General features: G+C 35.2%; 1 protein-coding gene across 3 annotated transcripts in view; it reads right to left on the bottom strand.

Moving 5' to 3' along the window:
• Positions 1-1,096: 1,096 nt before the first annotated feature.
• Positions 1,097-14,581, bottom strand: part of POSTN (periostin) — a 36,830-nt gene continuing 23,345 nt past the window's right edge. Inside the window, exons 14-24 of one of the 3 annotated variants that reach the window (XM_086481903.1) lie at positions 14,322-14,424; positions 13,888-13,955; positions 13,261-13,306; positions 11,095-11,142; positions 8,905-9,000; positions 8,197-8,286; positions 6,545-6,622; positions 6,051-6,131; positions 3,765-3,851; positions 1,684-1,725; positions 1,097-1,137 (exon numbers count right to left, since the gene is read on the bottom strand). In XM_086481903.1, coding sequence (XP_086338029.1) covers positions 1,097-1,137; positions 1,684-1,725; positions 3,765-3,851; positions 6,051-6,131; positions 6,545-6,622; positions 8,197-8,286; positions 8,905-9,000; positions 11,095-11,142; positions 13,261-13,306; positions 13,888-13,955; positions 14,322-14,424 — 780 coding nt within the window. The remainder of the gene's footprint in view (positions 1,138-1,683; positions 1,726-3,764; positions 3,852-6,050; positions 6,132-6,544; positions 6,623-8,196; positions 8,287-8,904; positions 9,001-11,094; positions 11,143-13,260; positions 13,307-13,887; positions 13,956-14,321; positions 14,425-14,581) is intronic. The other 2 variants (XM_009949447.2, XM_086481905.1) reach the window with 2 other exon arrangements.

The following is a 14,581-nucleotide window of genomic DNA, read 5'->3' on the forward strand; positions in this document are numbered from 1 at the left end:
CCTCGAACATGTTTCTTCTACTCTGTAAGTAATTGCTTTCCAACTTTTGTTAATAAAGGCAAACAACTTTTATGAATACAAAACTAGAGTTATAAAATTGACATAATTTACAGACAACTCCACATTAACACCAGACATTAGCAAAGCATATTTTGATATTAAAACTTTCAGATAGAGCCTCATTTCTGTAAAATCTTTTTCCATGTCGAGTTAGCTGTTTGCATGCAGTTTATCTGTCCCTTTTATAATCAACTTTAATAATTAAAAGGCACATTTACGGAAAAGTGGGAAAACATTTAAGAATCTCAGTATATGTATTGGTACTGGATTCCTTTAATGGGAATGATTTTTCTTATAAATAAAGAAGAAAACATGATCTCAAATACATTTCAAGAAGCTCATAATATTTGTTTTTTTTTTCATTTTAAGAGCTTCCATTAGCCATGTTACTAGAAGATGTTTGGATATGCAATATAGAACAAAAAAAAAGAATATATTTAATATAATTCATATTTGTTTGTTTAGAAAAGTAACATTATTGATGTAATTATGACATTAAACACATGATGAATTCTGACATAAAAAGCATACAATACTACTGAACCAAAAGTGCTATCTTAACATCTTGTATTTCCTCAGATTAATCTAAAAGTCACCTGAAGTGACTTTTTTTCTAGAAATGAACTAATTTCATTTGTATTTCTTATTTAGCAGAAATAATAATAATAAAAAAATACATTCTGTGTTGTTCCCTGCTCTTTTTGAATCCAATCCTGCAAACACTTACTAGCCAACCTAAGAAGGAATCCTGGTTCTACGGAAGTTAATGGCTTTCAGCAGTTCCAGGATCCAACCCTCATAGTGCTTACTAAAAGCTAAAGCACCCCCAATGGACTACTTACTACTCCTAGTGAGCACTGTGCTAGCAGTGAGTATCTGCAGCTTCACGTCTTTTTGTGGATTCATGGTTCATTTTACATTATGTTATCAAAACAACGTCGTTTTCTAATGTTCTCGATTTTTTAAGAAAGTTTCTCTTCCTTTGAAAGACTATGCTGTTAATATGTAATTCTGTGGATTCTGTCTTGGAAAGCTTTTAGGAATAAGCTAGTCTTGTCCTTCTTCTTGCTGTTCCCCCTGGGAAAAATGGAAAAAGAACCATAATTATTGCTATAATTATATATGATATAGTTACACTGTATACTGTATTTACTTGTAAAACAGACATGTGAAGAGGAAAGATGAAGCCTGATGCTGAATCTTTCACTCATGTGCTGACAATGATCTTTCAGTTTCTTAATTGATCAAAATAATGTAGAATCAGGGAGTTACAAAACCTATGGTGGGGAATCCCACAGTGCTATTTTCACAGTGTTAGGCTCCAGAGTCAGATCTCACTTAGACAGGTTTATTGTAATCTGAAACACTGATTGACTGAAGACCATAATATAAGTTGTTTTCAGATAGAAATATATACATATATATGAAGAAAAAGTCTAGAAACCTGGTAATTAACAATACCAAGATTTGTTAACATTTCTTTATTTTTAAAAGGATAAATGCAACTCTTTCCTTTCAAATTCTGTTTTCTTAAGGGTATTCTTTTTCCCTCCTGACTTTTAACATAACTGAGAACAACATTTGATGCATGTTAAAATGTTTAAATATATGTTTTGCTTTTACCTTGTGTCCTCCTGATTGGTTGTACTTTCCGTACAGGTGCTTCTAGAAAATACAAATATTGTAGTCAGAAGTTATTTGTAAGAGCCTTTGAATTAAAACTCATTAGAAGTTGGAAACCCATTGCTGACTTGTGAAGTTTGTTCTTTAAAGTTTTCAGAAAATTAAGAATTTTGTCCCATTAGCATGTTGACTTGATCACCTGAAACATGAATACTTAGAAAACAATTCACACATTTCTGTCATGTGCAGTCATCCATCAAATCTTACCAACATTTCAAAAGTATTTTTGCATTTTAACGTTAATCCATTATTCACACTGATCTCCTACGGATGGTTACATGATGCAGGCAGGTGCCAGGATGTTTTGCCCGTGCTTTTCACTCAGCAAACTCCATCTGACGCTGTCAGCGACGTGCAAGTTCAGGTTAATGTACAGCCCAGGACTCAATTTCAGCTTTTGGCAGGGGATGTCCAGATCTGCTATATATGCATTACTTCAGAAATTCTTTATAATTGATGTGCTTGAAACTCAACCATCACAAGAACTGGCCACATTTCCAGCTGTCTTTGGGGCTTGATGTGTAACTGCATTGTGATTCCACATTAGGGTTCCACATTTAGAGTTCAAAGACTTTTGTTTTAAAGGGTAGAGTAGAGCAAGGGCTGTTGAATATTAGCAGATACATCTGTTTTCCAAAATACTGACTCAGTGAAACTATGAACACTTTTTCTCTTTCTCACCAAACCTTGAGACATTTTTAAATCCAGATGTGTCCTCATTAGGAGGAAGATCATTTCACAAGCATAAGAGATAATTCTTCTGTTACTGTCATAGAAATGTTCCTGCGGTATTTTTCCTTCTTTACAACTGCGAAGTACTTGCATCTTCACTTAACCAGCTGCAGTCAGCTGTCTTTTCATCCTGAGGTACAAGGTATATAAATGCATATCTCCGAGATACAGGCTTTGCCTCATTACAGCTGGGGCTAAATACTGGGTATCTGCACCAATATGACAGAAAATTTCAAGCTCTGCACGGCCCTGACAAGGACAGAGCACAGTCCATCTGAAGTATGCTTTCCATACCTATGTGCTGTCCACACAGTTATGTTTTCAGGTAAACCTCATGGTCAAAGATCACAGTTGTCTGTCATTTTCAGTCCAATAGTTGACTCCCCTGCATGCCTTGTGCTACTCAACTTTGAAGTTACACAAACACTATAGTATACCTTCAATATGTAGCATAGACTTCAAAATTTAAAAGGTAGAAACATATTTTTTTAACTTCATTCTCCACAAGTTGTAATCTTTTTTCCTATGAATTTAGTTCAAAGACTGTCAGAATAACTTATTCTGCATTATTAGAATTAGAAAAGTACATACATATAAATACAAAAGAAACCCTAAACGAGTTACTTCTTAACTTTGAATGAAAATCAATAAAAAGTTGATTTTTTTTTCTGAAAGAACAGATTCCTGGTATAAAGCCAGGCTGAAAAGTATTTGATTCCGTTAAGGGATTAATTTTGGACCTTGACACCATTCAGCTTTTTCAAACCCAAGAGCTTCCTTCGTTTTACAACAGGATATGCATAGAGAAATTTCAAGACACTGTGAGATATTTACTCAACCCCAGAGGTTATACTCCCTCCACCCTACCCCCTCTTCACCAAGTTGAGAACCCCTCACATCAACAGGTCACATTAACACTGACAAGAAATAACTCAAGTTAAGAACAACTCACGTGGTCTTCTTCTGGATGTGCTGCTTAGAGAAAAGGCAATTCTTATGGTGTGTGTTCCTTCAAATGTTTTACCTAAGCTTTGTGGTTAGACATTTCCTCTTGTCTACTATGCTTGCCAAATCTTTTAGATACTTCTAGCCACAAGATAAGCCTCAACATTTTTCTTTGCATGGTCAGTGAAAGAATCGTTTTCCAAAACAATTATAAAACACTTCTTGCTAAAATACTGGCTTCAGACCTAAGTGATTTTTGTGAATAGGTACTATAATACCCCACCTGGAGTGATCACTTCAGACAAAGCAGGTCCTAGTGATACTGGATTTTTAGACAAACTAACCTTCCAGATGGACTTTCTTGATTTCTCTCTCGATAATCTGTGGCTCTCCCTCAATTACTTTAGTAACCTTGGTGTACTCAGTTCCAGCTACAATAAGCATCAAAAACAAATGAGTTAAATCTGGCATATCATTTTTCCGTATGCAAGGAGCCTTCAGTGGAAACAATGTCACTTTGGGCATGTAAGCAGGCCACCATGTTATTCGTATCGTAAGGTCCTGCTGATTTCCTTGGCCCTGCCACAGGTGGTTCTTTCTCTAGGGCTGAGAGTCATTCGTTGCAATCTTGGCTTGAAGTTTTATTTCAGCAAAGACTGCCAATTGTAATAAGCAGTGCTGGATATAGTATAAGTAGAATTATAGCCCATATGAAATAAATATTTTACTTTAGACTGTGGTAATACATTCATTTGTGACCAGACTGGGATTTAAATGCTTAGGAAATATTCAGTAAAACTGAAGTAATTTGATGTAGACAAGAGGGCCATAAAGCATTATCACCGTTATCACCGACAGCCATAAAACTGCTTGTATATCTGTTTTTATTGGCTAAACATATGGTAAGGTATTATCATGGCAGCCGATGGTAGCTGACAGTATAAATCATGGAAAAGACAGAGAAAAATCAAATTAAAACAAAAGACAATTCTGCCTATTTTGTCCATTATGTAAAGCAGGATGCTTATGCAAACTAACATATAATAGCAAGGAAAAATAGCAAGAATTCAAGGGACGATATTGTCATTTCCAAATTTACTACTGAGAAACTGTTTATCTCTTTTCTATACACCTACAGGATCACTGTAAGATATATTTCTACAGATTATGTCTGTTTAATTGCATACCACTCTAACTGAAGATGATTACAACTACAATTGTAATTGTTAGATTCTGGCATCAGACCTGTCACCAGAATTTTGGACAGTTCTGCAGATGAAGTTTGATCCTGCTCTCTATTGCCTGGTTGACACCGATATAACATAGTCCAGTATAAGGAAGGATTTTCTTGCTATAATTTCTCTCTTTTTCAACTTTCCTTTTAAATATTCAATACTGAAATAGGCATCTCCAGAGACCAACTCTTTTCACATAGCTGGGACACTTAAGATAGGACAAGATGAAAAACCCTCTGGAAGTTTCTATTTCTCTACAATGTTTATAGGCAAGTCCTGGCTTAGATCTGTAAAACTAAGATTTAGATGTTTGAAACAGAAGGAATAAATATAGTCAACAGTATTCATAGCCATATCTTGGCTATTCTTTAAGACTAGCTGTATTATCAGTTAGCATGGTTTTGCTTGCTGGAAACTGTTCAGCCATCACTAAATTTTTTACTTAACTGATGTTTAAGTCACATCCACAGAATAGTGCTTTTGAAGGAGTACAAGATTTAGCTCAGTGAACACACAGCTGGCTGTGAGTTACTTCACTGGTTTTCAAGTTTGTAACTTACTAAAAAGTGAACATAAAAGGAAATGGATTCACTTAATTTTTGCCAAGAGAAACAGTCATACCTATTTTTGGGCTTCTCACTCAGGTTTACACTAACATTAACTAAAACCACACTTGAATTCTCTTTTTTTATTCCCCATTGCTATTATAGCTAGTTTTTCTAATCTACATTAAGCAGAGAACATTCCAAATTCATAGATAAAGATTAATTTCATAAGCACAAGTTCTTTTACCAGTTTTCTACAGCTACTGGTTATATGTTGCCAAAACTGTTAGAATTAAGAGAGCAAGAAGGAAAGAAAACCATTCCTTGGAATGCTATATTTGAAGAGAATGAAAGTTAATGCCTCGATATCCATCACCTGTAAGCATTGAAAGAAGGATGCTACACATGCCTTTAATTATTATCTTGAGGGCAATGAATATTCATTTCTGAAGAACTGATAAGTAAGATGAATTTGGCTTAATGCAATACTTCCCATTTCATAAGTGTTTTTCACAGATTTAAATTTACTGAAAAAAGGTGTTCACAGCTAGAGGAATAAATCTTCATTGCTCTCCTGAGTTTTAATTAGATAACTTTTTAAAGACTGAAAAAAAATACAATTTTTTTTTTTTTCATGATCAATATAATAAAAAATTGATTAATCAAATTTTGGTACTTATTTTCATTTCACAGACATCTGGTGCTTCATATACGGCATTCTATTTTTTCTCCCATTAAAATTACGCTTCTGCTGGGTCAGTCTTTAAAATGTTGATATCAACATATCTGAGAGGGGTTTCAGTTATCATAACCTGTTGCAAAAAAGGTTAGTTATAATACACTGAATTACCTCCCTGCAGAAGTCTTTTGATTTCTTCGTCTTCAAGTAAATGACCATCACCTTCAATAAATTTGGTCACCTTGGTAACCTCTGATAGGATACAGGTTATGGCAAAATATTGATTTACAGAAAACGTTTGACAATCCTGTAACAGCATATTACTGAATTAATCCTGGCATGGTATTTTGCTGAATTACAAAATTCATCTGTTATGATATTAAATTCCATAGAAACACTGAAAACACCATATTTTATGACAAACATAGCATAATATATATTAGACCCTGGCAACTTCAACTCTGGAGCTGACTGATATGTGAAGGTCAGAGACTCAAATCAAAATGTTAGATTTAGACATTTCTCAGGTTCTGAAGCTAAACCTCTGCATATGAATTGCATTATGAGCACCTATGTTGAAAATATGAAGTATCCATTCAGTAATGACTTAAGTAATAATTATTTTTTTTTTTTTTAAATTAAACAAAGAAAGTAAGGATACTAACCTTCTTCAAGCAATTTCTTTAACTTTTCTTCATTGTCTGCACCACCTGCAGTAATTCTGGTATATTTTATTTCAGGACCTGGAAAAAAAGATGTGTAAGACAGTGACTTTTATCAGATACAAAAGATTGCCTTTTAAGTTATTTTTTCCTATTTAACACTTAGGGATTAACATGCTTTAATCTGTTTTTATGATCATTTTATCTTTCACTGTGTCCCAAATTAAACTGAAAGAGGGTTACAAATAGTATTTACAGCTATTCAGAAAACTAGTCAGACAAATTTAATGCACTTATAATAAATACCTGCTCATGTTCTTAATGCAAAACACAGTTTAAACACTTTGTTGTATTAGGTCACAGATCAAATATTTCCTAAGTGCAAAAAGGGTATGGATCCACCATTGTAAATGGAAATTGTTGCTTTTATTACTTCTATGAATCATTTGAGAGCTTAACATTTGAGAATCTTTATCAGTTTCTACTACAGAAGGAAGAGAAGGTAATATTGGGTCTGAAATGCTGGTATTTTACATTATATTGACTACTTTCTATGGGATATTAGTGAAGCTTGAATTTGAGAAATGAGAAAATGGTATTTTATTTTTTCCCCCAGAAATTTTATGTTCAAAAATAGTCCCAGGTGTTTTTCATTTGGTTATTTTCATTGTTGTAAATATTTGTATGAGAATAACTTAAGTTTAATTCTTTATTTCTCTGTTGCTTGAATGACGTCTTAAACGGAATTTTAAGATTTTCTAAATAAACTGAATATTAAGACTTTCTCCTAGGTCAGTACATTCATATAACACTGTCTTTCCCTTACAGATGCTCTGGCAGATGGAATTTTAATGGCAGCATTCAAACTGGTATTTAATGAAGGGGAGCAATATGTGTTAGCAGAGAATTTGTGACTGCTTAAATACTCCTTGCTATACTTTTAAATTTCTGTGAAGTTTCTAGGATTCTTAAAGAATATCTCTGTAGTAGGTAAAATATAATTGAAATTGGCCAAAGAGTTTGAAAGTTACTGTGGGAGAAGATGAAGGGATACAGGTGCACATTAATTTTGTCTTATATTAGCTGAATACAAATGTCTAACTTGTGGATGTCTGATCAATCAAGGCCCCTCCTTAGAGAAACAGAGAAGTTCTTTTTCTGAAACGATTATCAAAGGAGCCTGGGATAACATGTAAAAGTAAGTATCTACACACTGACGTTCGGTCAGATGAAACCTACCTGAAGATATACAACCCAACAGTTCACAAAAAGAGAAAAAAAGAAGTCATCTTTCTAAAGCATGCCAGACTAAAAAAATGCAATAAAAGCACTCTCATCCTGAAATGGTAGCAAGAAGGTTGCAAAAGCAGCCACTTTGCAAGTACAAGAAAAAAAAAAAAAAAAGACAAATTTTCATTGCTTTGCATGCTGTAAAAATATTGCTGCCATTTCTGTATATGTGTGTGTAGCACACACAGACAGAATTTGCGCCGTATATAGGCAGTGGGAAATAGGGAAAATTCATCTCTCCAGGCAATATAGTTTAGGTGTTTCTCTCTAGGAAATGCAGTTTAAGCATTAGGACAGAACTTAAGAAGTTACTTTTGTACGTAATGGCGAACTTTACTAAGTATGAATAGCTCAGCATAATTTACCTTGAATAATTCTTTCTTCTGTTACTTTTTTCTCTGTCACTTCCACAGGTCGCCCATCAATGATTTTGGTGTATGTTTTAATAATTGGTTCTACAAGGATTTTTAAATGGAAGACATTAATCAAGTGTTGAACAGTGTTACAAGTGCTGTTGATGAGATGCTGAAACTTACTGAATCACACAAGAAAATAGCATAGCATATTTTAAGAAAAATAAAAATGTTTGGAGGAAAGCCGGAACTAAGTTTCCTCCAAATTTGGGATGGCCGCATGTTGTTTTTCCTTTAAAAGCACTCTGAATGTGAACTTCTCAATGCCCCTAGCAAAGCAGAAGGCAAAGATTACCCCTTTGTCTGACAAAATTGCCTTTGTATCACAGAATCATGTACTGCATTTTTGATTTCAGGACAACAACCAGCAAGTCATTCTTAACTGAGACAGATGTTATGTCAGCATGTAGAGCCTTTCTAATACTGTCTTGACTGTTAGCTACAGGACGCAGCTAGACAAAAACCCTGGTTATTTTAAATGCATTAGAAGCGAGGATGAAATGATACAATAAAATTACAACACTTACAGAAGGTTTTGTAAAAACAGAACAGTTGCCTAACATATCACATGAATCACCTACATAAAGTAGAAACTGACTGGGAATAGTGAATGTTTCAATTTTTAACTAATACAAATTCAGTTGCTGAAAGCATACCAACCTCCATGAATCACTTTAGTTATTGTCTCCCCTTCCCTGACTATTTTGAACTCAGGTTCCCCTTCAATTAATTTAGTGAGCTGTGTGATAGTTGGGTCTGTGACACAGGAAAAAAACAACATGTTACTAATAGTCATAAAAATATTTATGGTATTCCGTGGGGCTGAGATGAAGCTGACATTACCCCCCCTGCCCTAAATAAACCAAATGACAGTAATGGGGGATTTTTTAAATCTGAGAAGACATTTGCAGCAATCTTGCACTTCATCCCATGCTATCTTAAACTTTGATCCTATTGCACACTTACTGTTTACAATTTATTTTACTGTTTACATATTTTTTTTTTACTTTTGTTTATATCTGATATTTTTAACATCTGTTGACAAGTCTTAGGCAAAATACAGATCCTCAGCAGCTGAAAGGAAGCCTTCTATATAGGTTGATGAGAAGACTACTCTACAGCATTGCTGGAATCTTATAGCTATTGCTCCGATAGTGATAAGTATGCAAACAATTGTGTGAAAGCTCAGAAAAGAACTAGAGAAATATTTGTCATATTATATCTCACTAACTGTTATAGATATCCAAGAGGAAACTAGGTCTTTTAATCAGAATTCCCTTATGTTGTTTTGGGATTTATTTGTTGTTTTGGGGGAGGTTTATTTGGCTTTTATTTTTTTTTAAGTTACCGAGACTTGGCTAGTTTTCACTCAGCTTTTTTTACTGAAATTTCCTTTCCATCACAATCTGCTAGAACTTCCTCACACATTTGCAAAAATTAACATACAACTTTGCCAGCTTTTTTCTACAGACAATTGTGGGCTGCTGTGGTTTTTTATGGAAGTTTGTGGTTTTTGATGGGAGTAACTACTGTTACTACCAGCAAGTTCAGAAGGGCTAGAATTGGCTTGATTTGGTTTATTTCTGAATCATGAGCAGATTATTGGCCAGAGATCATTCCCTGGCATGTGTCCCAAAGTAGAAATGCTGTGCTGGCAATGGAAAGGAGTAACTCTTCAATACTCACATATAAAGTTATTTTTTCTCAGTCTGGTGAATAACACTTACTTGTATATTTGAGTGCAGAAGAGCTCAGAAATTAATTTTTTCTTTAAAAGAGTTTTGTTTCAGTTAATTTTCAACTTCTAAACATCATTTAAATCACCTAAATTATATGCTCTGTCTCTGGATTTAACATAGAACAGGTACTTTCAGAATGATTCACCTTCATCACAGTAAGATTTTGAAAATATCTTGGATAAATTACCATATGTAATCCTGTCCATTTATATTGATCTGTGGATCTGATTTAATGATGGAGACTAGGTAACAAAGATCAGCATCCATATTAGATGGTGTCTAATCCTAACTGGGATGAAGCGCAGACAAACTGCTGAAAAAGCAAGCTCATGTCACTTCTGCAGGGAGGAAGGCCTCCCAGAAACAACAATTAAAGAGTCTGGATAAAATTTTTGTAATACATTTTTAACTGCTTTTCTTCTCAGTTGAGCTCAATCAGATTCCCTTTGAGCATTTTTATTTCAATGGGAAACTGGAGCTCATTAACAGTGTACCTAGGCTAGTGAAACCAATGGGTATTTTAATCACATTATGAATCCTAAGTGATTTTAAGAGTCCCAGCCCCACTTTTTGTTCTCTTCAGTCTCATCACTAATCTTTAAGTCATGCTTTTGCCTTGAGAAATTGAAAGACAATGTTTAGCTAAATGTCTTTTCCAGGCATCTGACAGATATTGGTACTTAGAACTGATTGAAAACTAGAAAAAAGAACTGGGTTTGTTTTGTTTTGTTTTTCATAGTCTAAAAAAGAAATCTACTTCATTTTTTAAAATAACTGTTTTAATTAAAAAAAAAAAAAAGCCACACAAATGTTTTTATTGAAAGTACAGTAATATTTGGAACACTTAGAAAAAATGGTTTGAAAAGAGATTATTTAAAAAAATATTTTAAAAATACCCATAGAAAAAAGGAACACAGTGGAAAATCTTTTAATACAAAATATTTCAGCCAGTTCTAATTGCAATATTTGTATCTTTGCTTTTCCAGCAAAGTGCTAAATGTCCTGGAGTTGTTATGACAAAATGCATCCTGTTAAAGAAATTTATACAATATATATTCTGTATACGCATATGAACATATACAGAAATATATATACTAAGGGCCTCGTTTACCTTCCTTTCTGATGATGGGCTGGACGTTGCTTTCAATTATGTTAATTTCTGAAAGTATAGAAAATGGAATATAAAACACATTCCATTCTTACAGTTTCTTCATGGTAATAATCAGTTAGATTTGGCCTGGTCATAAAGATCTGGATAAAATCATAGATGTCAATGGATGGAAAAGTGACTCAAAACAATCTAGATTATGGATCTCAGTTCTACTTACTAAATGGCGGTGTATACAAGTCACCTGCAGATAGAGTCTGCTGCATGCTATTTGTCTTTGTGCCTTATGAAACCCACCGGTCATGAAACCCATGATAATGTAAGGTACATAATAATAATGGCTCACACAATTCCCTGCATAAAGATTTGCACAATTCCCTAACATATCTTAAATTTGAATCTTGCCCTTTTCTTTTCATTAGAGAGATGACCTGGTAAACAGAGGAAACACTGACATTCAGAACTATTCTTACATTTGATAGAGTGTCACAGAGAGCACAAGCATGGTGCCCTTGGGAGATCAAGTTGCCCCTCTACACCTAAGACAGGTATTAATTGAACATCTTTGACAGATCATTGTTTGACTCGTATCCATTCACTGGTAGAGGTCCCAGCCTTCCCATTCCTGCATCCAACTAAATAAATAGTTACAACTTTCTTGATATCTGACATTGACCTCCCTTGCTTCAGATTGCAGACATTGCTTCTCATGGTAGAATCATAGAAAATCTCGAGTTGGAAGTGAACCATAAGGATTGTCGAGTCCAACTCCCTGCTCCTCACATGACTACCTAAAACTAAACCGTATGACTAAAAGTGTTGTCTAGATGCTCCTTGAACCCTGACAAGTTTGGTGCCATGACCACTTCCCTGGAGAACTTGTTCCAGTGACCAGCCACCCTCCCAGTGAAGAACCTTTTCCTAATGTCCAGTCTGAACTGCTCCGATGGAATTTTATTCCATTCCCTTGTGTCCTATTGCTGGTCACCAGAGAGAAGAGATCAGCACTTCCCCCTCTGCTGCCCCTCCTTGAGGCTGTTGTAGACTGCGATGAGGTCACCCCTCAGCCTTCTGCAAGCTGAACAAACCAAGTGACCTCAGCTGCTCCTCGTAAGTCTTGTGCTCAATACATTTCCCCATCTTGGTTGCCCTCCTCTGGACACACTCTAATAGTTTGATGTCCTTCTTACATGCAGACACCAAAACTGCACACAGTACTTGAGGTGGAGCTGCACCAGTGCAATATAGAGTAGGACAATCACCTCACTCATCTGGCTAGCTATACTGTGCTTGATGGACCACAAGACACAGTCGGCCCTTTTGGCTGACAGGGTACACTGTTGATTGACATCAAGATAAGTTATTCCATTTTTTGTTTCAGGCATCTTTTAACTTCAGTGTGTCCATTCTCAGTTCGCAAAAGCCTAATGTGATGGTCTCCATTTCTACTGAGAAATGTGGGTAGAGTCCTGTAGAAATTTGATCATCTACCTAAATTCATATTCCAAAGTGTCAGCAGGATCTTTGTCTTCTAGAAGTTTACTTCAACAGGTTCTACTTTATATGCAGAAACTAAATGCAAACCCTGAGCGAGGGAGGCTGCAAGGGAGCAAAAAAGGTTCCTTTTTTACTTCTGCTCCCTAAAGAGAAAATGGTCAGAACTGCCTCCCATACAAGCATCATATTTGCACATATGGGAAACAGGTGGAACAGGAACACTCTGTGCCTCTGGAACCACTTATGGGAAAGAAACCACGTCATTGCAGAGTTTGGTTAATGTTACATCTTGGAGACTCAGTACAGTACAATGTTACATCTTAGAGAGAGAGTCGGTACAAGTCTGTTATCCACCAAGCACTGAACGTTGCCTAAAAACTGAAAACCAAACTTTTCCATATGTATCTTGCCTACCCCAAAGAGTTTGAACAGCTTGCTTCAGTGTTAATCTCCTGTCACACATCCGGAAAGGGAGAAAAACACATACAGTAGCACAACAGCCAGAAACATTCTACTTCTAATCTTTCTCTTTCTGTGCTTCATTGGCAATTCTTATTTTCCCAGAAATTGTTTTCTTTTTGATTGAAAAAAAAGATCTACAGTTCAAGATTGGAATTGGCAACCTTTAAAAAGCAATCTCAAACCCATCTGGAAGAATTAAAATGAACTTACTGTAAAACGTCAGTGGAATCTCTTTGAAGGTACTGTCACGAACAAACTAAAAATATAGAAAAGACATTTCAAAATGTAAAAGAAAATGCACTTGCCTAATAATTTCCTAGTGAGTGTGGGCAGGATTCACTACTTCACTGATCTAAAAGTTAACCTATGCTATTTGCCTAGGTCCTCTCATTAATTGTTGAGGGAGAATGTAATCTTAAGTGCATAGTTGAGATAGGTAAGGATGCATGTTTTTCTCCACAGGCTACTGAGGATGGTGGGTTTGACGTAGCAATACAGCCACTCAATATTTCTTTCAAAGAGTGATTGCCTCAAGGATTTGGAAGTGATTTATTTTGCTGGAGTGATAAAGTATACCTGAACAAAATTGCAGATTTGGGCTAGTTCATATTGCAGTTATCCAAATGCAAATATTCTACAATTATTTGATGTTGAAAAACATAAATTCTAACTATTGAGTGCAGTGTATCGTTCGTGATTATGTTTGGGTAACTGGGAGATATTGAATGTGTTGTCCGCTGAAGAAACAGAGGGACCAAAGAATCACCTATGAATTATAACATACATGGTTTCACAGATCCTGCCAAAAAGACAAAGAGATCATTATTTAAAAAGTACCTTAATTTGGATGTACTTAATCAACTTCTTCAGGATTGTGAGCAGCTGATCATTTCCAACAGGCAGATCTGACGAAATAGGTGTGTAAGAGAAAACATACATCTGTGTTCATTTCACTTTCATTTACAGTGATCAGGGGATGTAATCACTCTCAAACACTCACACAAGCATGTACGTGCACATTCTTTTATATTAGTGGAAAAGATAGCCTACAGCATCATGTCTTCCATATCTTGACTTTCACAGAATTTCAAAGATTTGCCATGGTTTCAAGCAAGGTTCTTCCACAAAATGTGTAGTGAGATAAATTTTCTGGGTTTTATTCCACAAAGGAATTGTCTTTTTAAAGGAATTCACTTTTTAAAGTTATTGACCTACATAACATTTAAACAGATTCAGAAGAGGGTGTATAAATTCCATGAACCAAAACTCACCTGCAGGATATAGGAGTTTGTCAATAACATGAATGACACCATTGGTTGCCATGACATCAGGTTCTCTTGATTTCAGTTCATTAACCAGAAGAGTATCGTTCACCTGGTAAAGGATGAAAACAGAACATAAGTTATCAGGAACATTAAAAACCAACCCCAATCTGTAATATAATATTCAGAGAAATGCATCCCATTCTGTAATGTGGATAGACATGGAATGTCAAATCCCTGTTACAAGGCTGTATCCGGGAGACTTCTTT

Source organism: Leptosomus discolor, chromosome 1 (assembly GCF_034619465.1).
Source record: "Leptosomus discolor isolate bLepDis1 chromosome 1, bLepDis1.hap2, whole genome shotgun sequence".
Classification (NCBI taxonomy): domain Eukaryota; kingdom Metazoa; phylum Chordata; class Aves; order Leptosomiformes; family Leptosomidae; genus Leptosomus; species Leptosomus discolor.